This window comes from Pezoporus flaviventris, unplaced genomic scaffold, assembly GCF_033815535.1.
Source record: "Pezoporus flaviventris isolate CSIRO_AGI_PZ_B2104156 unplaced genomic scaffold, CSIRO_AGI_Pfla_v1 ptg000040l, whole genome shotgun sequence".
NCBI lineage: Eukaryota > Metazoa > Chordata > Aves > Psittaciformes > Psittacidae > Pezoporus > Pezoporus flaviventris.
In genome coordinates, this window is record NW_026892588.1 from 10,874,716 (window position 1) to 10,902,479 (window position 27,764).

The following is a 27,764-nucleotide window of genomic DNA, read 5'->3' on the forward strand; positions in this document are numbered from 1 at the left end:
GCTTACAAAACCGCACCCTTAATATCATCGGGATAAAGATTTTTCTCTATTAAAACCAGATTCAGCAGTCCTCCTAGGCAAATGGCTCAGACACTTCCCTTGAAACACTAAAGCTATATAAATAAATTAAACTGTACTACTATTTTGCAAGCATCCAGTCCGCAGAGAACTTGATTTCGCTACAGCCTCTATACACATCTAGCAAAACCTACTGAGATTTGTGTATTTAGTTCTGGGAATCTCAATTGCTTTGGAACACTGCATGTGGAAGGAACAGTTTAATTATTAACCACCTTCTCCTCTTTGTCTTAAAGAGACTGTTGTCTTAAACCCAATAACCATGCTTCCTTAATATTTTTCTGCTAAAACTTCTCTGGTTTGCTGGAAGCCTTTTCAGAAAGGCTCAGTAAACAAGTATTAATTAAGGATGAGATTCATCTAATTTAAATTTGACACATACTCAATGCAGAAAACAGAAAACCTTAAGGTGCAGCACAACTCATACTAAGGTCAGTGTCCAAAACTGGTCAGGTGGTTTATGTTTTATAAATCTCCTTTTCTCTCCATTGACGGTAAGGTCATGTAGACAAGCAGCTCAAATATACGTTTAAAATTAAACAAGATGAATCTCCCCCAAACAATATGTGAGACAGAAGAGATGTCTTTCTGACAAAGAGTGTTAGTATGTAAGGAGTACAGGGTAAACATCAGACAGTAATTTTCCTTTAATCTTCACACTATTTGGAGTAGGGAGTCCAGGATCAAAGACAACCGACAGTCCTTGGCTGATTTAACATTAGAATAAATATCACTTCAAACAGCAGGGAATTCTATCTGAATCACTTCCATCGCAGCCTTGGGACACAGTGTTTCTTGCTTCTGTCAAAGCCTTACAGTTGCTCTGGATACACACACACATATGACCCTTTCCTTATTTCTGAACTCAGAGGAGGAGTACAGAACATCTTAACTACCTGCAGTGCTGTCAGGTTTTTAACACTCACTGAGAAGAGCATCTGGCCAGCATCCATCTCCCTCACTCCCATACTCATCTTGCAGAACTGCTAGGAAGTAATTTATCAGGTGGCAGTCATCCACATCTCAATAGACCAGAATTACCCTATCCTTATTTTATGTGTGTGTGACTAGTCACCTGAGGGGAAAAACTTAGCCTTAGACACAATTTATCTTTCCTGAAGCTGCTGGGAGGGGAAAACAATGCGGAGACCTGCCTCGTCCAAGAGAAGGAGAGGTGGTGATGCTGAAGGTTAAATCTTTCCTCTCTTAAGACACCTTTGACATGATAGAGACATAAGAGAATTTGGCAGAGTGGGGGAGACACACAGGACTGGGGTGAGCAGTGTAAAGCATACAGGCAATAACCCCTTCCATGGGTTCAGATTTACTCTGCTTTTTTTTCTGGTTTCTTTGGTGGCTAAAGCACCCTAAAAAACTGGCAGTAACTCCAGAATCCCACCTAAAAACTCTGGATATTATTCCAAAGTTATAATAACTAGCCATTGAAACCAATCATATTGTAATGAAGAATTAACAGATTACTGGGCAGCCATTTAACACGGCATGCTTCTGAGCAAATTCCCACCTCTGCAAAATAAAACAAGTTTGCCTTCCTTCTACTATTACACAAAGCCCTACCCATAGAGCTTATATCACCCCACCCCCCCCCCCCCCAAAAAAAACACCCACACCAAAAACCTTGCTTCATGTATTAGTCTTTGTAAATAAAAATGCTTTTATAAGCTTTTATAGGTGTTGCTGAGGTGGCTCAGGGTTTGGGCAGAGATAAATTCAGTAATTGGTACCACCAGGTTCAGCCTTGTGAATAAAAAGCATTCATGAAGAAAACCAGCTAAATGCACATGAATCATGGATGAATCAGCTCTCATGGTTGATCTTCAGAATGTAGAGAGGAACACGCCTCACAGCAAATGTGAATCATCCCATTGAGAGAAGACTCAAAACAGTCAGTCACCCAGGCCAAACACACCAGAGGATTTCTTCCCCTACGTCTGAAACACCAGTAAATGAAATCTTGCCTCCACTGCATTCTGAAGCCACTTCTATGAATCCAGAAAGTTCAATATTCCCTCAGTGAAGAAGAAATCGGAAGGGAATATTTTATATGGTCCTAAGAAAAGTACATTAATGTATCAATTTGACTTAAGGACCCTATATTTAAAGCGGATAGGCAAAAAGATTAGAAAACATTATGAAAAAGTAGAAATAAGGCACCTGAATGGTACATTATATATAATAATCCTTCAAAGCTGCTTATTTAAGAACTAGAAACAAAACCTTGGCTTTCTCTGTGTGGAACCATATTGTGGCTTCCCAGATCTAAATGTGTGAAGCTTATACCCCTAAACCAAAGACTGCTTCAGATTTTTGCACCCTTGGCCAGACTCCTTTCTAATAGAAGTCTGGCTGCGACCTACTGAAACAGCAGTTACCACTTTCTGTGATACCTTGTCCACACTAGACAATGTTTTGAGCTCTCAAGAAAGCCTCAGAATCTTTATGTGCAAATCCTGGTCGTTTTAATTTTGTAGCAAGAAAGATCTCACCTTGTTTATGAGCAAGCAAACTATACATATTATTGATGATGACATCTCACCAGCGCTGCACACAGTGGCATTAAGTGATTCCCAGCTCTACTGGAAAACAGCAAGATAAATGTTTTCTTTATTTTTTAATATTGCATAATATTGGTGGCTCACAAGCATCTTCTGATTAAAGAATGTGCCAACATCTTTAATGTCCCTCAGGCTTTTCAGCTGATGGGCAGAGTTACCATTTTTAACTTTAAACTCTACAGTATCTCGTTCACTTCTTATGGCCATCTAGCTTCTTGAACTCAGAACACGAATACCCCTTTCCTACCACTGCTGTGACAAAATCTCCCAGCTTTCTGCACATTTCACAAGCACACTCTCACCTCCTCAATGGGGCACATCCAGGAAAATTTGAACAGAGAACATTTTGTTCCACTATTACTCTCAAAGCAAACCAGAACTTCACTGCATGCTCCCCTATCAGTGCTAACCATCATCCCTGTCTTTAGCTATATGCTTACATACAGCAGAATGCAATTTTTTTTAAATGAAATTTAAAATTATAAGAAAAAATGGCAATACAGAGCATGTGTCACTAAAGTTAGACAAATAACTTTACAATTGTCCAAGCGTTCAGTTTCTCAAATAAAGGGATATAACATCTTAGTTTTGCAACACCACCTGACCTTGATAAACAGGGTCCCTTACACCCTGTCATTCCTATTTGCGTATGTCCAGTCCAAGCAAAAAACAGTACATACCAATGGTTTTGGTCTATATGCCCAGGTGGCAGCAGCAGGCTGGCCACAGGGTGGAATCTGCACTAGACACAGGACACAGGGGTTCTGGATGCTTCCAACAGCCCCAGGACATGGCACAGCTGGATCAGTCAGTGGAGCTGATGGTACCCCTCTGAGAACTAAAGGGCTGAATGCTCCAGCTCCTCTCATTACAGACTTCCACTCTGTTCTTTAGAATAGTTCCCTTCATCCAGGCACAATGATGTTCCAATTTGTAGAAGCCACTCCTATTTCCCAGCAAGATCAAAACATGCTAGTGCCACTGGCTGTCTTCAATTGCAGAAGCCAAAAGCTTTTGGCACAATAAATACAGTCTGCAACTGGAATATACAAACATGGTCAATTATGACTAAAGCCCATACACATTTCTGAAGTCTCTCAACATTCAGAAGCATAGAAGTGGCAAAGATCTCATTTTACTTTTCAAACCAAGATAAATCTCCATGCATATACATAATACATTTTAGAGTAAGTATTTTATTTTTTAACACAGTTCAACAAAAGACACCTGGAAGAGCCACACTAATCTGCACTTCTCTCAAGGTTGTGCTTTATCTTCATGATCATCTTCCTGTTTACTTCAACCTTTTTAAAGCTTAAGATTTCAAATACAGAGAGAAGTGTATACTCACTGTAGTACTGGCAAATCTGAAGTAATCATTTTTGCACCACTCTTGAAAGTAAGAGCTACATAGAACTTCTTCTCAAAGTTATTGTGAGACAACTACTTGGAAACCTCTTTCATGAAAAGAATGTCAAAGTCCAGTCTGTAAAAAAGTGGAAAAAAAATCTGTTAGATGTGTTCCAAAGTAGTCATACATAGAATAAAAAAAACACGATAAACAAAAAAGGTCAATTTTGAAGTAGCATCACTATTAAACCATGTGAAATTCAGAATGGATGTTCCCCAGGACAGCTTAATCCTATTCTTGCTTTCAGTTTTTACAATTCTGTTTAGGCAACTTTACTTTTTTAATATTTTAATTGCAAAAAGTATTTTGCATTACCTCCCATGTTCATTTATGGTAACTCTAATGTAAAAAGAGAAGCAAAACGCTGAGAAAATTTAAATGAGATAAATATATAAGCCTAAACAGTCAGAGAATGCAATGATCTAGAATTTATTTTCAGTCATACAACAGACTAAACTTGCAAGACCAAAGCTTGGTTTCATGAGAAACAGCCTTTCCGAGTTTTGAATCCAGAAGACAAAAGGTCTGCATCTAAAATCATAGAGGCTTTAATAAAACAGGTAAAAAATAATACTGATGATAACATTCCCTTTAATGGAACTACACCTATTCAATCAGACTCACTGGCTCACAATTTTATGTGACTGAATTTCAGTCACAGAGTAGTCAGAAGCTGTGCAAACGTCTAACTGCAGTAGAAAGCATTCTAACCTGAAAGCAAAGCTGTAAGTTAAAATAATAATTTAGACTGCAACCGTGGTACCACTACACCCACTAGTAACATCTCACCACCCAAAAGACTAAACAAGAGTTGACTAACGACAGCAAACATGACTTGACCATTAAATAATAGCACAATGTGACACATGCAATGATCTTTGATGCAATAAAACCTAGAGCTGCCATTACTTCCTTCCAGAAAATGCAAGTTCTGGAAAATCTAAAATGATTTGTTTCCTTCTCCCCTTTTACAGATCCTGGGCTAATACACACAGCTGCATGGAGGGAGCACTGCAGCTGAGCAATGGCAATGAATACCAAGGACTTAACTGCCTAATTTGAAAACAAGATATTTTAAATCTCTTTTAAATACTTAATTTCCCTCAATGGGCAGCATTTTTTTAATGTGCTCTAGTAGCTTTGCACAAGACACCAGGAAAATCAAGCCAGGAGGTAACATAACCTACAAATACAGTCTCTAAATAAAACTACACCAGTCTAAGTGAAACAGTACAACATGTGAAGTACTATTTTCCATCCTACTATCTGCACATCAGTATTTACTTACCAAAACTATAACCATACAGCGTGAACAGACTTTTTTGCCGCCGGTTATAACAGTCCCAATTAGACTCACAGATGCAAACAACCAGTTCTTCTAGGACTTATTTTGTGCTATCAACAGTTTTACTTACAGTGTATATAAAAACAAATCCTCAATGAATTTAAAGTTTTCACTTTATACTGCCATCTCACTGGCCATTTTTTCTACTGTATCATTATCAAGCCACTTGGTAGCAAAACAAATGTTAACAAAAGATAAGTTTACTTATAATTAAAAGTATCACTCTGGCGTTAATGGTTTAAAGAGGGTCACTTTCCACAGCTGGTACACCAGGTTGGTGTAAAAGTTCTCCTGTTTCACTGTAAGACACAAGGTAGACTGAGTTCTTCATGAACAAAAAAAGTTATGTGACAGGCTATTTGAGCTATATTTCCATAACTGATTTCCATAACAGTATTTCTTCATTAGAGACACTGGTGATTACTCTATTTTGAAGGATGCAAAATTACTCTTAACATAGGAATGATATGCCCATTCAACAACATAAAGCACTCATTTCAGACACTTGGAAGACTTCATCATAAACAAAAGTAGCTAAATTAAATTTGAGATGATTTCCTATACCAAGTAAAAAAGGGAACATTCAGATCTCTGGAAAGGTTTACCACAAGTGGAACAAGGTACATTCTGATGGTCATAGAACACTAACACAATGTTTAGGTAAAACGTAAGAATAATATTTAATGAAATCCTGAACTAGAAGAAGAAAACTTTTGATCAAGCCTCTTCAAGTATTTTTTCCTCCTGCCATGACAACCAGATGTACACATTTTTGTAATACTTCCCTTTGTTTAAAGCAGAAGAAAAAGTTTTTCTTGTACACACACACACACACACACATTCACATACCCTCCTGCATATGCTAACTAGACCTCAAAGCAAACCTATCCACTTTGGATTTTCAGATTATCTAATTCTAGTAGGATACGGGGCATTAATCTTACTTTTCAGAACAGCTTTTGAAATAAGATCAAGAAAACCTGAACCTGGCAGTGTTCGAGGCCAGGCTGGATGGGACTTGGAGCAACCTGGTCTAGTGGAAGGTGTCTCTGCCTGTGGCAGGGGGTTGGAACTGGATGAGCTTTCACGATTCTTTCAAACCAAACCATTCTATGATTCTGTGGTTCTCTAAGTCATGTGAGATATTTTCCATAGATGTTTAATGCGTCCTACACAACTGTGATGCGAAATCTCTTTTTTTACCATTATTTTCTATTTTTGTTAACCTAGTTATCTTTCACAACTGTTGCGCTGTGCATGCTCAGATATAGTAACAAGTAGCATTCAACTACTCTAGGGAAGTACCTGCTCAGAGAGGACTTACTTGAAAAGCAAAGTTCCGGCCTAAATAAAGTATGGAGTGAAGGGTATAAAAAGCCAGGAGGAGGACACTTAGAAGTGACTGAAAATCCAAGGAATCTGGACCTACAGCTTTGACATGGAGGTAACAGCATGACACCAACCTGACAGAGGGAACTGCAAGGTCATGTGGTATTTTCTCATAGTCCCAGTGCTAAACAGGAAACTGCAAAATAGCGCTGGAAAAAAAAAAACCCATCTGTATGTGGTTAGGTCCAGGCTGGACCACTGAGAAGATGACAAAGTTGCCCTTCTACTGTCTTGTGTTAATAAAGGCACTTAACAAGAGTTAAGCTGAAGAGTGCTAAAATACAAGAACTGTCAATACTGATGAGCCAGAAAATGAACAGCTCAGAGCCAAAGGCACAAAAAGAAACAGCACAATCCTGCACACAATTCCTGGTTTGGAAATAAAATAAGACACTATAGTGACTAATGGAAATCTGTATGTGCTTGCAACAGTGTTCTCAATTCAGTCGTGCAACTAAATTAAATTTGACAACTGTGGAAAAATCATTGGTCCTTATGGAATACACAAATGTGAACCTTCACATTTTTTTTCCAGTTTTAATAAAAGAAATACCTGTTTCTTAAAGAGAACATTCTTATAAACAGGAAAACCAAACTCTCCTCCTTTCTGTCGTGTTCAGCCTGAGATAAAGCCATTGATAAAAAACCTTGAAAGCTTGAGACAGATTCCTATTTTGCCACCTTTACCCTGGATAAGAGAAAAGTAGGGGGAGGAAACCTTTCTTCAGCATTTTGGCTTATTTAAACCATAATAAACACAATATACTTGAACAAGTCCTTCAACTTGCAGTCAACTGCTTCTATTTTAGGAGTTTAAAAACAGAAATCTGATGTTTTCATTCGATCCCAATGTTAATGACCTTAGCATGACTGCAGCTTTTTAAGCCTGCACATCTGTATTTCAAGATGACATATATTTATGCTAGCATAGTTAAAAATGACCAAAAGAAGAATACAAAGCGGGCAATGGAAGACACCACTCAGTTGACACATGCAGTGGGAAAACAAGTAAATATTTCTTTTTTTTTGCTCTTTTTTCCTTAACCTGCAAAACAATCAGGGCAGATATAATGACTTGTATAAAACTGCTTCTTTAAAAACAAAGCCTTTCCAAGTAAGTTGCCAGTTTTACGACACTTTTTCTTGAATAAGTATCTCATAATGAGTTTAGCTTCAAGAAAAGCTCTACAATTTTATAACAACGAATCCAATTACGCATTCCATCAATATTTTCTCTATTTCTACTAACATGAAAAGCTCCCTATATTTTTTGTAACCTTTAGATTGTTTATTTGCCTCTCTGGTGCTGAAGTAATTCACCCATTTGAGCCAAACAACAAACAAATGAAAAGACTGACATAAGCCCTAAAACCTCACAGAGTTGGTGCAAGCAACCACCTGGTAGCAACAAGCAAATAGAGATCAACTAACCTTATTATAAACTACGCACCTTGTAAACCTACACTTTAAAAAGCTCAAACCAAAACTTAAAATGGAACAAACAAAACCAAGCAAAAAACCCTACTAAATTTAGCAGTAAGCACTATTAATTCCATTGCCTAGAAGATATAGAAAGTAAAAGATAACTGGTAGTTATCTTGACTCCCAGTTCAAGATCCTTTCCTTGTTGACCAAGTAACCTTTTTCCATATAGAGTGCAAAATCTATTCAAACAATGCCTCACACTAACAGCTACAACTTCTGCTCTGTAATTGGTAATGCCTGTGTGCCATAACTTCATTTTCCACTTAAAATTACTTTGCTTTCTCTCTTGGTACTCCATGCTATGTCTTTTCTTGCAAGTTGAAAAAAGATAAAGCAGTATATTTCTCCATCCCATCATGGCTCAAAGGAAATTTGAGAACTACAAACATCGTGCTGTGTATATATATATAAATATATTGCACATCATCACATTTTAGCATTTAGAACAATATTGAAAGTCAAAGTGATAGAAAAACTAACATTAAGAATTAGTGAGTTCCTTCAAGACTTAAAAGTACATAGCAGGCTCTGCTGATACGTGATATATGTTTTTAATCCAGTCTAACCACAACAAAAGGAAGTAATATTAGGAACAACCAGGTTAGCATAGCATGGCAATGCTGCATTGGCTACATCCTTCAAATCATACCTGACATATTATTATTACTGCACATCCCTCACCCAGATGCGTATCAGCTGTTGCTGTTACCCACTTAATACCCAGTAGGACCTGCAGCTCCCAACCTGCAAAGGCACATCAAAAAAACCTGGGAGAGTTGATGTATACACCGGATGTTTGTGTCGCTGTTCAGGTGGACCTGGACAAGCTGGAGCAATCGACACAGCAAGTTCAATAAAGGGAACATTCCTGCACCTGGGGAGGAACAACCCCACGCACAGGTTTGGGACCAGCCACCTGGAAAGCAGCTTTCCTGAGAAAGCTAGCAGACAACCACTAGAACATAAGCCACCAATGCACCCTTGCTACAAAGCCTACAGCATGTCCTGGGCTGCTTTAGGCACAGTCCTGCCAGCACACTGAAGGGGGTGATCCTTCCCCTTTTCTTAGAGCTGATGAGACATACTTGGAGTGTTGTGTTCAGTGCTGGGCTCCCAGTACCAGAGAGACATGGGCATATGTTGTTTCGGAGTAAAGGGAGAATTCTGAACAGTGCGGCGTACGTTTTGGCTAGGGGTCTTTCAGAATGATGGAGTTACCAGAACAGCAAGCTGGATGCTTGGTTTTTCCTCAGAAAATATCAATAGGAAATTAATACGTAAACAAAACAAAGGGCAGTGAGCTCATGGAGGTAACGTATGTAATACAAGAAAAATGTAAGGCAAAGAATAACAAAGCAAGACTGCATAAAAAATTAAAGCATTTAGTAGATGACCACTATCACTGATCAAAGCTTCTTCCCCCCCCCCCCCCCCCCCCCCAGTATTTCCAGACATGTTACACATACATGTGGGAACAAGAATTATGTTGTGACAACCCCTATCTGTTCATTTAACCTTCCTTTCAACTTCAGTTGTCTCCTCAGATGCGCTCTACTGTTGCACCAACATGCAGAACTGACTCTACAGGCAAAACAGCTGTTGCTGCTTCCTCTGACCAAATACATTTAGCCTAGAAAGGTCCTAGTCAGTCAGCCAGAAAAATAATCTGAAGTCTCACTTTCTAGTGTACAATGTAATTCTGTGCTCTTCACAATTACGAATGCAAGACCTTCACACTGAAAGGTTATACAAATCACTTCTTGCAGAGCTGGGCATAAAACATTTAAATGACAAAAAACTCCAAGTCATACTACCTCATTTCTATTCTTAGTTTTCTGTCTCTAAAAATGTGTTTAGTGCCAAAACCAATCAGTTTTTCTCTATCTTCTGCTACTATTTCCAAAAGGTAGTAGCTAATTCCCACGCTGAGCACGTCTGTGCTGAGGCAATGACACCGAGATTACACAGGGAAGCCGATACAATCTTTTAACCATGGCTATAATAGCATAGTTGATTCAAATGTCACACATCGCTACAACAATTTTGTTTGATCATCTTCAGTGTTTACTTCAATCATTTTAAACTGTATTATCATACTGCTTTATTATAATGCCTAGCAAGGCTAATATCTAAAGATACTGATCAAATGCTTTGTGCAAAGATTGCCTGTAGATGTGGCTTGCTCAAAACCAGAAACTTTATGGTTTTCCATTTGTAATTATTTTAATTAAAAAAAAAACGATGGACTGAGCATGTGAAAACAAGCTTGCTTTCCCCTTGTTATTCTTACAGGCACTTCAGACATAACTGCTCCTCGCTCTGTGGACACCCAGTGAGACACTTGACCTGATTTTCTGCAGCACTAAGCATTGACAAATGTGACTGAGATCACTGGGGGCTATGGGCACTCCATCACTCATAAGGCAAGTAATTATGGACTTACTGCACAAGACTAAAAGTTAAGGCACTGAGTTCTAATGCCAGTCCACAACCTGGATAATTAAGGTCTAAATTAACAACTTGCTCCTTGCCATCTGTCTATTAGAGTAACATCAGTGATCTACCACCCTTCTACCTCACCTGCTTTAAACATAAAATGCACATAACAAAAAGGGCTCTAGAAAGCTAGGTTCTACTATCTTCAAACTGTGAGCATGAAGAGATGGATCCTCAAAGTCTTTTGGTTCTCTGCAGTTGTATTTCCAAGACTCAGAAGGAGTCTTGAGAAGATAAAGTCATTCATCTTTTTAAGACAATGCAAAAGCATTGAGAGTCACAAAAAAAAGCCCATGGGACAAAATTTTAAAGTCAAGAGAAATTTTGCCTGTCACGGAAACCCTGGCGTTATCCTCCAAGACTGAGCAATCAATGAAAACTTGCAAAATACTGAATACCCACAGAATCATACGGTTTGGGTTAGAAGGGATCTTAAAGATTATCTGGTTCCAGCCCCTTGCCATGGCCTCCTCTGGATTCACTCCAACAGCTCCATGTCCCTCTTGTATTGCGGCCCCCAGAGCTGGAAGCAGGACTGCAGAGGGGTGTCTCACAAAAGCTGAGCAAAGGCAGCGTAAGTGTTCACCATACTTAGCATAAAGTTTTACAAGTTATCAAGACAACAAAATCCTTCCCTAAAAAAGAACCATCCTGTTCAGTTATTTCCTAGTAAAACAGCGTTAAACTTTCAAGGTTCTCCATAGTTAATTTTAGTGGGCCAAGCAAGGGTTCCAGAAGGCTCAGAAAGATCTGTGTGCAGGAAAGCAATACGAGAGCACAGCTGGACACAGACAAGACTGAAGGGAGATGACTTGTTTTTCAATATGCAACAACTGCTGCAAAGGCAGGAGGAGGAGAATTAAACTCTTAGTCTGTCAGAACAGGAAAAGTAATGGGTTTAAACTGCAGGAAGGAAAACTCAGGTAAGGCACTGAGATAAAGTTGACAAGGACTAGTGAAGCACTCCAAGAGTTTGCTCAAACAAATGTCAAGTATCCACCACTGAAGATTTTTTTATTTTCCCAAATAGATGGGTCACACTTGTCAGGTGTAACAACAAGCAAAAGTCTGTGGTAAAACACAGACAAAGCTTTGGTAGTTCAGCCTGCTTTGGGTCTGAAAATATGGTGTAACTGTGCCTGCTGGAGGGGAAAGGGTGAGAACTAGATGAACTCTTGACATCCGTGCTTATCCCCCCATTTCTTCTAATGTTTCTAGGACTTTACCCTCAATCAAATCCATGTGTGACAATAATTAAAATTAAATCCAGTTATTAAACTCACACTCCAGCACTTCAGCAAGTGACTGCTTGTTTCTGCAAAATAATCCACACCTAGAGGAAGGAAGGAATCCCTGTGCAGTCAAACACATTTAGATGGTCACACAGGCTTTGGATTTTCATCTCTGTACAGCACAAAGCACAGCAGGCCAAGAGCGTTCAGTCTGCAGGCATGCTAGAAGAAGCGTTAATAGATTTTTATGCTACCTCAGAAAAGTGTTTACTCATCTGTAATTTTCCTTGGCAGTGGACATCTGGTGTTCTATTATTCATTGCATCTGGAAAATTGCCAACAATAAAACCAATTTTCACAAAAAGAAGCAAAACCTGACATGCAGAATGTTGGAATAAAGGGAAAAAACCTCTCAGAATGATTCAGGGGTTTGTTCTTTGGGCATTTGTTTCTTTGTTTTCTCTTCCTTTTTTTATCCCCTCATATGGGACATTGATGATAAAAGCCAAGAGGAACTGCAAAACATTTTGTCCAGATTATCGAAGAAAACTGCATTTTGAAGTTACACAAAAATTAAACACTCTGGGAAGTGACTAATTCTGATATCATATGAACTTGGGGGGGAATGTGCATAAAGGCTTTAGGAAAGTAAGGCCACTAAAGAACAACTTCTTTAAGTTCAAGCACCTGCTAACAGAAAGTATATTTAATTGTTAATATAGAGACTCTTGCATGTATCAAGTAGATGTAACTGTAGGACCACTCTAAAGCATAATAACCAATTTTCCTGACAGGCTCCTTTATTACCCTACCCTCAAAAGAATATGAAGGCATAATGGTTCTTCAGAAGAAGGCAGCATTGAAGGCCCATGTTAAAGCACTGCTGCCACTGAAAACTGCTCATTCAGAAACCCACGTGTCTTGGGCTCCAAGCTTTGGGAAGCAGCTGCACCAATTTCCTAATTGTTAGACTTGTCAAGATCCTTGTCCTTACAAAGATACCATGATCCAAGTCCCTCAAACAGCAAAGACTTCTGGACATCATCTAGGTGTGATGGGGGTATTGGAAGTCTCTACTCATACTTACTCCAGAGATAACTCTTACAAAGTTTTAGACCAGAAGAGTTTTTCAATGCTACCAGTCAACGAACTGGAAGACCTGTAAGAACCAGTTTTATCTAGTCCAGGGACTTGAGCAATGCTCATGAGGAAAAACCTATGGATTCCCATACTATTGCCCCTCTATTAAGAGGCCGGAGATTCACTTAAACCCTCAGTCTGATGAAGCTAATTGGCATCTGTTTCACTAAGGTTCCTTTTTCAGTCAAACACAATCTTTGTGTGTGCAATGGCTATGTGAGGGTTTTTTAAATTACTGAATCTCACATGTTTTGAGCTCCTTAGAAGAGGGGTTGCATTTAATAAAGGGATTAGAAAATATCCAGTAGGCATTACTCTAAGTAGCATATTGCTGTCTTTCTGCAGTAAGGCAATCTAAATACCCTTGCTTTTAGTAACCATTTTTAACTTGTACTATCATTAGGGATTCCACTGATGCTTTTCACTTAAACAGGAATAAATTCCAACAAGAATCACAAGAAAGCCGTTTTCCTTTCCCTGGTAACCCAAATAACTCTGTAAATCATAAAACCTAAAAATAAATGAATAAAACACACATGTGCCTTATCACAAAAGAACGTATTTTCTGACTCTTGATTCTTGACACTCCGCTGGAGTATCGGCAGAACACAGTAGTAGTGTACCACGGTGAGGGAGTAATTTACGTATTCTTCCTCTATCCATTAACCAAAGTACCTAAATTACAAATTCCTGGTAAGCTCCTAAAACGTATTTGTGCAAACTGAACAAGAACCAAAAAAATTAGCAGAGACAGACAAAAACAATTAAGTTAGTCAATAAAGTCATTAGATAGAAATAAATATATCTGTATCTTTCAACTACAGAATCAAAGCCTAACTCCCAACCCCAGCAATTTCCTAAGAAAATCCAACCCCATACCACCTATGTCTTGCACCACTACAATCCTGCAATCCCTCTCCTGAAACAATTTACAGCTACAGTCTTCTAGGGAAGATCATCCAACTCTTAAATCCCAACATGTCCTAGATACCAACAAGAGAACTGTAAGTAATCTCAAGCCCTGACAAACAGCAAAACAAGCTGGCAACTCTGACTTGTTTCCTTTCACCTTCAAACTTGTTTCAAGCTCTCTTCCCAGAAACTAAGCAACCCTATTCTCCTACTCTAGGAGCTTTTCTATATGCTCCCCAAGACTGAGAAGCCTGCCAGGTCTGTAATCCAAATACAATAGAACAAAACCCATCACAAAGCGTTGGAGAATTTCTTTCTTTAGTACCCAGTAAGCCTGTTATCTTCAATACAAATTAAACTACCTATAAACTATACAATTTAAATCATCCCTCCATTAAAGCCACCAATGGTACCACAAATGCATTAAGTCAATCTCAAATTTGTCATTCTGTGATACCTCTTTCTTTCTTTTTAAGAATTTATAAGAACATTTAACTCCAGAAACTACAAGCTCCTAAATACCGTCATTTCATCCTGACACTGCCCCAGTTCTAAATAATGGCAGTGGATCAGACCAATAAATATGCTGAAATCATCATGAGCTTACTTAAGGGAAGAGATTCTAAAATGGTATAAGAAAGCCTATTCATTTACTAAAAACATTCAGATGACATCTATTTTCTTAGTCTGAAAACTTGTAGTCTTTCAAAGTTATCCAGTTTGTGATACCAAGCAAACTCTTTTCTACCAAACTGTTCCCAGAGTTTACACTGATATCCATCTCTTGCTCACCAGACCAACAACACCTACTGTCAGAAAGCCAGGGGAACAGGATATTCAAACAAGCCATAATGTCTAAGCAGCACATCAAGAACCACAAAACTACATCAACATTTTGAACAAGCACAGCTGAAATGTATTCTAACAGCCACTACTGCATTACAAATGCCAGATTATGACTATATATCAGCTATACAGTTAAAACTTCTACTAGAAAAGTATACCTTCCCCTCATCCTCCAATCTTAAAACAACACGACCACCACAATAAACTTGTGATGAGAAGCATATTTTTCCAGTGGACACATGTAACCATGCTGGAGATAAAAACAAAAACTCTTGCAAACATGTTTCCCCACTGACCACAAATGCCTCACACTGCAATCAAAATTCAAGCCCAAGATCCACACAGACCCCAGATTAACATAATTCACCAAAGCCCTAAAATGACATCCCTAAAACTACACAGGTGGAAACCAACATCAGGACTAGCAACAGACACTGAAATAATGATTTACCATCAGAAGACTTCACAGAGCAAAACCATTTCATTTCTGAATTTCCCACTCCTGATCCTAAAGACTTAGGAAAGCACATGGCTGGGAATTTAAAATTCACAATCATTTAAAATAACTGACTCAGAGGGAAAGTGGGTTTATTACACATAAATTATAGGGATGGAGGGAACTAATCTCTCTGCCCCCCCAGGCAATACGAATTTCAGTATTCTCCCCCACAGCAGCAGAGCTCACAGCAATTAATTGCTCTATACCTGTACTGAGCTTCTGATTTTATTTCAGGCTAAAGGCGTTTGATCCAGAAAGCTTGTCTGCTTTTTCACAGCCATGTCAACTGACTTAAAACCAATACATTACCTGTACCTGTAAGCCTTTCTTGATGTGGATTCTGACGTGAGGGAAAAAAATGAAATCTAACAACTCAAGAAATTAAACTAAACAGGGTTGGCTACCCACCAGCGTTCCCTAATGACTTCCCTGACACATCATTCACAAGAAATCAATAAAACCGTAAGAATAAACAGGAAAGAAGTCATTATCAAGTACTACATAAAATTGGAAATAGTTCTGCAATAGTCAATATCACTGGGGAAAAAACAGATTAGCACCTGGCAACAAGATTTACTTTAGCTCAGAGAATAATCCTGAAAAAAAACTTTATCATTCAGTGCTGAATGAACCTGGTTAGTCAACAACCCTAGGAAGAATCAGTAAGGGGGTGAAACTGTCTATTCTTTGCTGTTTAAAAATGTCTTAGACACCAAAATAAATCCATTACTTTCTTGGGAAAAAATGCTTGAAAAATATAATATCTCTTTTACTAGCTGTTAATTGCTCCAGATAACAAGAATGATGACTGTACAAATGGAAGAAGATAAATCCCACTGTGTGAAACCAGTTGAAAGCCCAGTTCCAAACTGGACAAACTGAAAAATCAGGTAAGCATTATCTGAAATACAAAGAGAAGAAGCAAGAACAGAGAAGCCAACCAATGAGTTGGACAAAAAGCTGATTCAGCTTCATTTCCCAAGGACTGCACATCCAATCTGGCTGTTCGACCTTCAGAAATTGGCAATTTCTGAATGTGTTGCCAAATGCAAACAGATTGGCCATAAGTATAGGTACCTCAAAAGATAAGTTCTGAAAATCAACTCAAACTGAAAAGCTACCACCAAGCGGATATCCACACTGTAGATTGCAAATACTGGTGCTTTTTACAAGCCAGAAGGACATTTTACAAGGACATGTTCAAGACCAGACTGGTTGGGGCCTGGAGCACCCTGCTCTAGTGGAAGGTGTCCCTGCCCATGGCAGGGGGTTGGAACTGGATGAGCTTTAAGGTCCCTTCCAACCCAAACATTCTATGCTTTAAAAAACAACAAACCTGTATGTTGCATTGCTTGCAGAAATACGGAACACTTTTTTTTTTACTCCTGAACAGTCACTCAGATAAGCAAATGACAAAAAACAGAAAAAGGGTGACTGTGTCCAAGCAGGCATCACTCATTTTAGTGCTCACGTCCTGCGTGCTTTAAAGCCTAGTCAAAAGTGTTTTCTCCCAGTAATACTGGCAGCAATCCTTCCTCCTGGACAATGAAGAATTTTTGATCTGGAAGATATTTACCAAAACAGTTCACTGGACTAATGCAGGTGTTGGGATTAATGAAACAGCTTAGATAACTCTTAGCAAAAATGGACCACTTAAAAAAGACAAAGAAGAAAGAAGAGGTCTCACTTGGAAAGGTTGCCATCAGATGAAAGGTGCTCCATGATGTTGTAATGAAGCCATCATGAGTTCCAGCATGAACTGGCAGAATGCTTTATTCTTCTAAAGATACCCAATCAGAGTGGAAACCATGTGGTACCAGAAAGGTAGAACATGGGCTTTCCCAGCAACCCAAACAGTAACCCTTTTGGCTCCCATGGGAAAAAGAAAAGCAACCAAACCTCCTCCCTGCCCCAATCCCTACAGACAGCTAACCTCAACTGTGAACCAAGAAGGGAAATCAAGGATTAACTCCCACCAGACTAGAAATACAGGGTAGCTGCAGTGAGATGCCTCACAGAAAAGAGGCTGACAGATGACCTCAGGAATCTATCTACAGGAGCCATTCTGTACAAACCAACATCTCCAAGGGACCCAACAAGAGGAACAACTTAGAATCCTGAGGCTACCCTGACACAACCAAAGCTTGTTCAAAAAGGTGTTGGGGTTTAGGGATACCTGGCTGGTTTCCAAGTCTGTGGAAAGTCATGTCTCTGTTCAGGGGAAGAGTGGCAAAATTAAAGTTCAGAGCATGTATCATGCTACCTTCAACAACTGAACAGAAAACCACTTGCTGTTCATGGAGTTCTCTGCTTAGTTACAATGATGGTTTCTAACAGGCCTGCTAATACCAACCTTCTGCTTAGATATACAACAGCCTTACAAATCTCTTCCTGGTAAATGACAGACTGAAAAGAAAAATTAACAAGTAAGAGAAGAAAACACCCCTCTTCCCTAAAAGAGAAAAGAATCGCCTTACCTCTTAACACTGAATACAAGACACTGAAAATAGGAAAAACACAGTTCTCAAAACACTGCTGGTAAAATTGAGTGAAACTTAACACAAGTTCTGAAGACAGAAACTGCCATCACCAGAAGCTGAGACTGTCCATGAGAGAGGAAATACTCAAGAGGTTATTCTCCCCTGTAACACTTCTTGGCTTTTGCCTTTGCATAGAAGGGTCAGACCATATAGTCCTAATAATGGCAGAATTTGCAGACACTTTCTTCTGCACTTTGGAAAGGTAGGAAGAGGATTTTCACATCTTTTACAGTTACATAAAATGAAACTACATACAGTAATGGATATGTGAAACTGTCAGCCTGTAAGAGCAAGAGTGGGAATATTTTGAAGAATTTCTTTAAACAGATTCTCAACTCCCATGAGATACAAACAAGTTCTAAATTAAAACTGTAACCCCAGGAGTTAAATAAGGGAACATTTCCTTATTGAGAACACAAGGAAGATACAAGATTTCATTTCTCGTGTACCTGCTTCTACATCCATGTCCCTACAAATTATTAAAATAAATTTAAACATTAATCTCTAAGTATTATCTTCACCCTTGAGGCAAAGCTGGAGCAAGCATTCCCAGACTACACAGGATACAGGAGTACATTTAGTAAAGCATTCAACAATCATTTAAATACTAAACAAAAATCATCAAGGAAGTTGTTCTTTTTTTCTTTCCCCGGGGTTTAAATTAACACAGAAAACATGACTACGTATCTGGGGTGGGGTGGGGCTGGGAGGGGTGGGGAAACCCAAAAAAAACAATATGAAACAGGTACTTTCTTTTTCAGTAGAGTCTTGTGATGACATTTCATGCAATGTCATCTTATTGTTGCAATCTTATTGGTTGCTGTTGCCAAAAATGTAGTTCCCACTCTTTGCTCTTACTCCTGGCCACATGGTACTGTGCCTTCCATTACAGCAGCTTTGATACTGACCTGGCCATCAGCAAAGCAGTGAATGGAGAGACAGGAGACACTGGAAAAGAGAAAGCAGCAAGCAGCTCAAGCACTACTGCCCCCCCTCCACTCCTTATCATGATCTCTCACTGCTCCCATCCAGACAGCAGAACAATTCTCCATACTGATTCAACTGCAAATGCAGCACAGCTTGCCATTTCTTTTGGAGAACAAGAGAGTCAACAGAAAATAAAATTCCCATTATTATACGTACAAAAAACAACCCCAAACAACCACAAAACCCAATAACACTGTAATTTGAGAAAAATCTACTGGATTACAGTGGGGTAAAGCACTTGCTACATTTGACATTATTTTCATTAATCACAAACCAGAACGTATCACCTTAAATCATTAATTTTTCTAGTATTTTTCCAAGACTGAAACGTAATGGCCTGGCTACAGGTTGAACACTCTAAAAGAGATATACAAACGCTCTCTAATCAGAGCAATAAAAAAAAAAACAAAAACCTAAAAAATAATAATAATAATGAAAAAAAACACCACCACCACCACCACCACCCCCCCCCCCAAAAAACAAAAAACAAAACAACACAAACACAAACAAAATCCAAAGATAACTATTTCAAAGAAAAACAAGACTTCGGGAAAGAGTCCTCTGTACAGTACTTCTGGTGAAGTTTCAGAGCAAACTAAAACCAGAAGTCACCACCACCCAAGTACACTGACCTGAACTGCAGGTACTGTGGTTCCTCCCTCCTGTAGTTGTACTGGCAGGTGGCTCTCTGCCCACTAACACAATTTAAGAAATCTCCTAGCAATTCTGAAATTGTTTTCAAGTTGTTTGTATCTGGATCAGCTCCCTGGACTGCTCTCCTCTTGCTCACACAAGCACAGGACTAGTGCTAGGGAAGAGATGGGTGCGGGCAGGGCAGAATGGGACCACAAGACTTAGATGGGCCTAAATTGCTATGGAAATGCTTTGTATCTGGCTGAAAGGTCTTAAAAATGAAGAAAAAGAAGCATCTTCTCCAATTTTTCACTTCCAGCATATAATACAGATCTACTTTCACTTCAAAAACAGATCTTCATGCTCCATACATACTTCTGGATTAATTGAATGTGCATTCCTTTCCTAACCAAACTCTAAACATGTCAAAGAAAAAGCAGAATGAGATTAAGGCAATCTGTGCTTTGGGGTCTTTTTAATCTTTGCATAAATAAAAGAAAACATCTAATTATAGCAGATGATAGCCAGTTTCTTGCCAATACATGCAGTATTCTAAGTAAGCATTTTCTCCACTAAATAACCTTGCCCTGTTTTTGAGGGGAGAGGACAAGGAGGGGGAAGGGCTACCTTCTTCCTCACTCTCACATTTCTCATTTTTCTATCAGTATTAGTCTGCATTAACCACCAAATCATACGCACTCACACAACACCACCAGTGACCTACTAGAAAGTTGCTATAGCAACGACTGCTTTCAGAAATACACGTTGTGCATTTTAAGTGCCATCATAGTGTAACTCATCTGTCAATTAATAACCACAGCTCAGAGCAACATATCACATACATCCCCAAAACAATTAAAAAATTAACATTGTGGCTTTACAGCTACAAAAGGAAGTACCTGGAAACCCAAAGCAGCCTTAGACTCATTACCAATTAAAACCCAACCAAACATGCATATTCAGCATCAAGATATAACTCTATTTAAGTGCACATTAAGTATGAAAAACTCTACTGCAACCTTCAAGGTGAAAATCACTCATGTATATCATTAACATATCTAATTTAAGCAGGTCCAATCTACTTATAAAATCATCTACAGGAGCACAGTGAAAACAATTTAATTTAGATTTCTTTTATTTATTATACAGAAATACCTGTGAAATCCCTGTGATAAGAAACACCACTACTGTATTTTAAAATACACTGAGTGAACCAAAATGAGCATACGATTTCAGCCTCACCAGGCTTCATGGAATTACCTGATCAAGTTTTTTCTAATGAACAGCCAGACTAAGTGAACCGTACTGTCTCCTTCTCTGGACCTAGATACCTAACAATTTTGGGTTAGTGTACTTGGTTATAACTATTATACAGAAAGCATAACCATAGCAAAGGAGCACCAACCTAAAATGCCAACTGGTTATTCTCAAAAAGAAAATTCAACTATCACGATTTAAAAAACAACTGTAGCTTGTTTAGTATTGCTTCCTCCCAACACCTTGCTTTATACTAGCAGGTTCTTTTCATCAAAGTGCATGTACTAAATTCCAACTTTTTGCTGATCTTAACTACAACACACATTCTGTTCATGGACTGTCCTGTCTGACCTTTGAAAGGTAAGTGCATTTTAATGTGGAGAACATTCTCCCTCTATAAAACATGAGGGAGAATTAGAGAGTTTTGCAAAGAGGCTGGATCATCAAGTGCTGCCTCTGTCAGTGATACAGTCAGAAACACTGCAGTGTTTTCTCAGCTCCAATGTGAGCTTGAAAACTGTTTCAATTTCCTTTCTCACATCCTCTAAATCCAGTTCAAATCATTTTCTCACATGACAAAGGTAAAAAAAAAATGGTTTCCTATTACATTTTCTGCTTTGGGATAAACATCAAGCTCTCACAGTACCCAGTCTTTGACAATATACTAGTACTGATGCAAGGTGAAATCCTTCTGCAAGACACTATGGGTATCAGAATACAGACAAAATATACTTCCTAAACTTCATCATAACTTCAGTAAGCAGCCCAGTCTAGATAAGCTCTACTCAGTACATCGGGCTGGTGACACGTATGCAACAATTTCTATGGGGACTTTCCACTCGCCCTTGATTTAACAGGATTTTCTAAAAACTGAATCATAATCAACACTTTCAGCTTGGATGAAAAGGAACAACTTTGACAGTTCCATCCTTACACGTATATATAAAATATGTATTATAAGACATCTGTGTGATAATGTATCTCTCCTAGATCACCAAAGGAGCAAGGCCCAGAGACAGGGGTACAAGGACATTTCTTTCTGAAAGCCACCTGGCAGTCAGTTCATGTGAGCAAAGCTGGCTAGGGCACAATGTTTCATTTCTACTCAGAGTTAATCTAACACTCTGAAGAACAGGAAGAAAAACAGTGCCTTAAGAAGTCACTTTTTATATCAAGATGGGAGAAAATGTTTTGCTGGTGCCTGTGGACCAGCTGGCAGCAGTCATGAGGCACAGGACTAATTAAACAGTATTGTTTAAATATGACAATCAAGTTTCTCTTAACCTTTCCACTGAGATACCAGTAAACGCAACTCTCAAAGTTTTGTAACAAGACTTCTAAACTGTTTTTTTTTTAATCCAGAATTTATCTGATCACGGTTTCATGAATCAAACCTTTAAATAACAAAGAGGGAAGATGTCTTAATTTTAGAAGTTATTGAAAAAGTGAAGCCCATTCCTGGTTAAATTATGTTTATTTCTTTTTAAAACACCAGTATAAATACATCTACAACAATAAAAACAGCACACTAGGAACAAAAAAGACCTGTAAACACCAGTAACTTGATGGAGGCCAAAAGCCCAGAGCAGAGCACAAGACAAGTGCACATATGAAGCCATACACCTAGAACACTCTCAGAAGCCAGATCTTCCCGATTACATGTATTTACATGCATTAGATTTTGTATCAATATTATCCTTGAAAATAATACTTTTCATTCTTTAATACTCACCTTGGCCAGCTTTTCTCTGATTCAAAAATGTATGCCACCTCGACAAACCCCTATGAGAATAAACAAACCAAGTAATCTTTTACTACCATCTACATTCAATACTACAGTTGCTCATATACTTTCCACACTACCTTTCCCTCTCTGGATCTCCTCCTTTATTCAGTACAAAATCCCCACTCATCTTGACATCCACCCTGTGATCTCCAGGCATCAGGTATGTTTACAGAGTGACTCCTTAGTGTGAACACCACAAACCAGCTCCAGCTCTTGACCCATGCAGCCAGACCGCACCCTATCCACATTTTATGCTCCCCTTTCACACCTTCAGGAAGGCTAATTTCTCCCCACAGACACAACGTGAGAACCTTGATCACACAGATCTTGACTGATGCGGTTTCCTTCACTTTCAATGACTGTGACTCAAGGACCACAGAAGAGTAACACCTCCCTTCCAGGAACCAACTTCCCTCCCTGTCCCTTTTCTTCCACTGATCCAAATGACAGTTCCATCTCATCCCATCCCATTCCATCCCAACCCCTCCCTTGTTCTTGAGTCTGTGCCCCAGTTTACATTCCTGTCACCAAGTTCAGGTCTAACAGCAAAATCACCTTTTGAGTGCTGCTCTGCTTGGGTCTCAAATACTTCATGTATTTCCCAGGCCTCCCCTTCTAAGTGGGAAATATTTCCATTTAAAAATTTCTATATTCACAATTTTAGAATAAATCCCTCCAAAAAGTTAACCATTGCTATGATGCAGACTCTGCTGGCAAGAGCACAAAGTTCAGAAAATGAGAGAGCACAAAGTTCAGAAAATGAGAGAGGAAGGAGAAATTGGATACATCTTTCTGCAGCAGCCTGCAGTCAGCTTAAGAAAGTATACAGTTACCTCCCATAAACTCCTCCAGAATTCATTTGTGACCCCAAACATTTAACTCCAAACACTTCTTGGGGTTTTTTATTACCTCAAAATGAGTCTCTCTGTTTTATCCTGTGTCTGCTGCTGCCTCACTCTTCAGAGGAGATACAGTGCTAGCACTTACATAAATGAGATATGTTTTACAAAATCCCACTGTTTGCTTTATACATAAATTTGCCCTTGTAATTAAACATTTGAACTGTGATGCTTATCACTGAAAATTCATGTGGTCTTTTAGCTTCTGTTTTACTTCAGATGGAAGTCAAAAGGCCGCATTAATAGCAGCTTTGTTATTAAGATCCCATGAACATTATCGTTTCTTACTAAATTAATACATTAGCACCAACATGAAAAATTGATTGTTTAAATGAATCCTACATGGCTTTTTTCCAATAACCTATTCATCATGTAGATAATTCTCACACTTTAATTCTTACAAGGTACTAGTAACAAGGCTGTGGGACTCACAAGGCCTTCCTTTCATTTGAGGGTTGGGTTTTCTTCTGGATTTTATTATAACATTAAATTGTATAAGGTTATATTCATTAGCAATCTAGAGATAATTCCTCATTTGAGGCTACACAAAACTCAAGTTTGTACTGAAGAGGACAGGTGTCAGTTTTGAGTGAAAACTCATAGGAGCTGATTTTTTTTCCCCAGTAAATGGATCACTGCTCCCAACAACTTGCCAGATTTCAAAACTAATTCTTAGAACAACTAACGTGCTTCTTACAAGTAAACCACTGATTCATAACATGCTACATAACATGCATAAAGTAGAATAAAATCTTACTCCTTGTTACACTCTTCAATGGGCATTCCCATCCCACAGCCACTTGCTGCCTGAGTATGAGAGGTTGACTGCATCAACCCCTTCTCCCTAGGGAACTAATGTAACAACTAGTAAAAAGAAAGTAAACAGTGAAACCATCTCCTCACCCAGACAAAAAGAAAATCTCATCTAACAGCACTTTGCTCCTGGACACAGATTTCTGTCAGTGCAGTAAGTGGATTACATGGCTTTCCAACAGTCAAGCACAATCCTACTTTAAGAAAACAAAACACAATCTGCAAGAACAGATCATGAGCCATCAAACAAGATACTAAATCTGATCGACTACTTCACAGAGGGATTTCTGAGAATGTATTGCTGCATTTTTCTGTCCCTTCCGCTATCCTGAGAATGGAATTGCTGTTTTAAACCACACTGAAAATTTTCTTCCCTGGTAAGAACACAAGTCTTTGCTGCCATCCTGATACACTGATAAAAGAGCTCTCTTTTTAGTGTTTGTCCAACTAAGACTGCTGTACCCTTACACATTCCTCATGTTTGTCTTTTCCAGCAGTTTCATAAGCTGTGGAAACAATTAAGCTTGGTTTTCCACAGCTCACTGTACTGTAACTCTGCGTGGGTTCTCTAGCATGTAACAACAGTTCAAATCTGGCTGTTGCTTTTATTTAGAAAAGCATGTGTACATAGAAAAGGGATGGGAAAGGAAGATGCTATTAACAAAGTAACTTTAGCCAGTCATCTGCCTCCACAAAGAACTGCAGAAATTTGTCTTTCGGACACCCTCCACCCCTCAAACTTTACTAAAATTAGTCACTATAACCAAAAGAGACACGCAGCAACTCTCCCTAATCCGTTTAAATAACATGTCATGTCATGCCATAAAAAAAAAATGAACCCTGCCCTATTTAAAAACAAAACCAAAAACTAACACTATAAAAGCATCCCAAACTGCTATTCCTTGTCTCCTTCTGGATCAGGATTCCCAGCCCCTCCTCCATCCCTTGCTGACCCAACTGTCCTGTCAGGGACAAGAGCAACTGAAACACTTGAAAGCCACATCACCTTAGAAAGCCAAGCTAAAACACATGAATCTTCAAAAGGTGACATCAAACTGCCTGCATGGATATAAATTACATGGACCAAGGAAAGCCAAGCCATTCCCCAGAAAGCAGCTGTTAAAATCCTTGGGTTTCCATCCAAGAAGCACCTATTTGCCAAAAAAGCTTCATGCTCCTTTGCTACCTTAACAAGTGTCTGGAATACACAGAGATTATGAAATGCATAGTGAAGAACTAGTTTAAAGTACTGATTTCTCTGTTTCTGAACTAACACATGTTCCTTACTTCAAAGGCTTGTTTCAAAACAACACAGGATACAACACAGTACATTTGATGAAACTAAAACACCTACTGAAAACACTGCTAATACTCATGGAAATGTTTGGAGTGGGGTATTTTTTAACTCCAACTGTGACTCCTAGATAATGTGTAGCTCCACAGAACTACACTCCCTGAATGGAAAACTATTAGGAAGTTACAGTAAAACTCTCAGTGATAAGACAGTGTATGAAACATCACTATGTGAAGGAGTGCCACCTAATAAAGGGATAAATAATAAATTACAGTCTGATAAACACAACTGTTCCTCTCAAAGAGAAAGCTTAACCCAACTCAATTCATTTTCCAGTACCTGTGAAACCACTTCTTTTACAAGTAAATGCCTGGACAGGAAAAGCAAAGCTCAATACTACAGGTTTAAAAGACTCCACTGCCCAAACACTAAGACTACAGGAGAGCTGCACATGCAGAGAACACTTACATCTGCTATACCTTCATCTGCACTAACATAATCGGATTTTAAGTCATCTTCCAAGCTGACCATCTGTAAGCAGGACATTTAGAATTATTTTGCTGTTTAAATAAAACTTTGAACGACCAGTGGCTTTTAAGAAACAGTAACATAATTTGAGAGAAGAGGAAGCTATTAATGATTTCTCTGATAATATAAAAAGCAGTGATATGAACAGGTAACATCAATGAATGCAGATAGCTTAATAAATTATTGTAAGATTTTAGGATGAGAGGCAACTTCCTGGTCCATCACCACATGGTTTTCTCTTCCCAGTGAACAAACAGCATAATCGCTTCCAGACAATAATTTCTACCCGTTGGTAACACACATTCTATCTAAATCGGACTCTATCCTGAGAAATTATGAAGTACTATATTGATCACAGTCCTGCTAAGAGAAATGCTAAAGAGCACACTAATGTAGGACTCACAAGAAGTGCTCTAGGAGCACTGGCACTATTTCTCTCAGAATTTAGTTGAGTGGTCAAGGCAATGTCTATTCACTTGTGAGCTACCTGTAACAAGAAAAAGCACTTAGCTTCTAATCTGAAGAAAAGCCTATTAAATTAATAGCTTTATTTTCCAGAAATACTTCTCAGGGAAGATGCAGCAAGTGTAAAATTTAAGAGTAACAAAGCAAATTAAAACATTTCCAGTAGTATTCACTCAGTGACACACAAGATACCAATTCTACTTCAGGTTTCAAGAGGTGAATGGACATGCTCAAACTCCATTTAGGGAAGCCACCTGAACAGTGAGCTAGAACAACAGCTCAGAGTCTGATAGATATCTTCATGTATTTGTCATTTCTGGAAAAGGAAATGCTGGTCATTAGCCTTCAATGATGCTGGTGCTAATCAGCATCAAATGCTAATCAAAGTTTACTCATCATTAAACACAGATAACAATAAACAAAGATTACTCATCAATAAACACAGTCCATAAGCCAGCCTCTACATATTCCCCTATCTCAAAGGGCCTTGGTCTTAACTTTCAAACCTGCTCAGACTCACCCATGCAGGGCTCTACTGCAGAGGCCCAAACAATGAAAGGCAAAAGCCTGCACTAGAGAACAAACATTGATATTTTAGCACAAAGGGGGACATCCTAGTAAGAAGGAAAAAACCTGATTATCTCCAGTGGAAAGCAGTTAAGAACACAAGTTAGCAAACTGAAAGGCCTCATTCATTTACTTAATCCAATTTACTGACACAAAAAATAACTGTATGCCTTACTGAAAGGAGGGTGGATGGCTCAAAAACGAAGGTACATACCCTCTTACAGAAGTATCTTTCCAGGTGACAAGATGTAACTCAATATTCAGAATAACACACTACAGGTTCTGGTGAGCTTTTGAATAAATACGTGAGACTAGACAACTTCTTGCCAAAGGGCTTTCTCCTGTTTCCCAACAGCTTCTTGGCTACTGTTTGAGCTTATTCAAAAGTCTGTGGGTTGATGGGGAATTAGCTTGGATCTTCTCTTACTGCTCGATTAGGCAATTCCATCACCAAAAGGGTCATCCAAAGCCAGCTGCTATAAACAGAGCTTCCTTCATTTTCTTCAGGGAGCTGCCATTATCTGAGCAGTAGTAGCCCAACAGCTATAGCAAGGATAGTTGAGAACAGGATGCCAAAAATCTTTCA

General features: G+C 38.8%; 1 protein-coding gene across 3 annotated transcripts in view; it reads right to left on the bottom strand.

Moving 5' to 3' along the window:
* The window catches only part of STAG1 (STAG1 cohesin complex component), a 181,446-nt gene that overhangs the window by 135,583 nt on the left and 18,099 nt on the right, over positions 1-27,764 (bottom strand). For 2 of the 3 annotated variants that reach the window (XM_061465266.1, XM_061465267.1), the window contains exon 2: positions 4,006-4,140. In XM_061465266.1, coding sequence (XP_061321250.1) covers positions 4,006-4,034 — 29 coding nt within the window. In that variant the 5' untranslated portion in view covers positions 4,035-4,140. Of the gene's footprint in view, positions 1-4,005; positions 4,141-27,764 lie in introns of those variants that run through there. The other variant, XM_061465268.1, reaches the window with a different exon arrangement.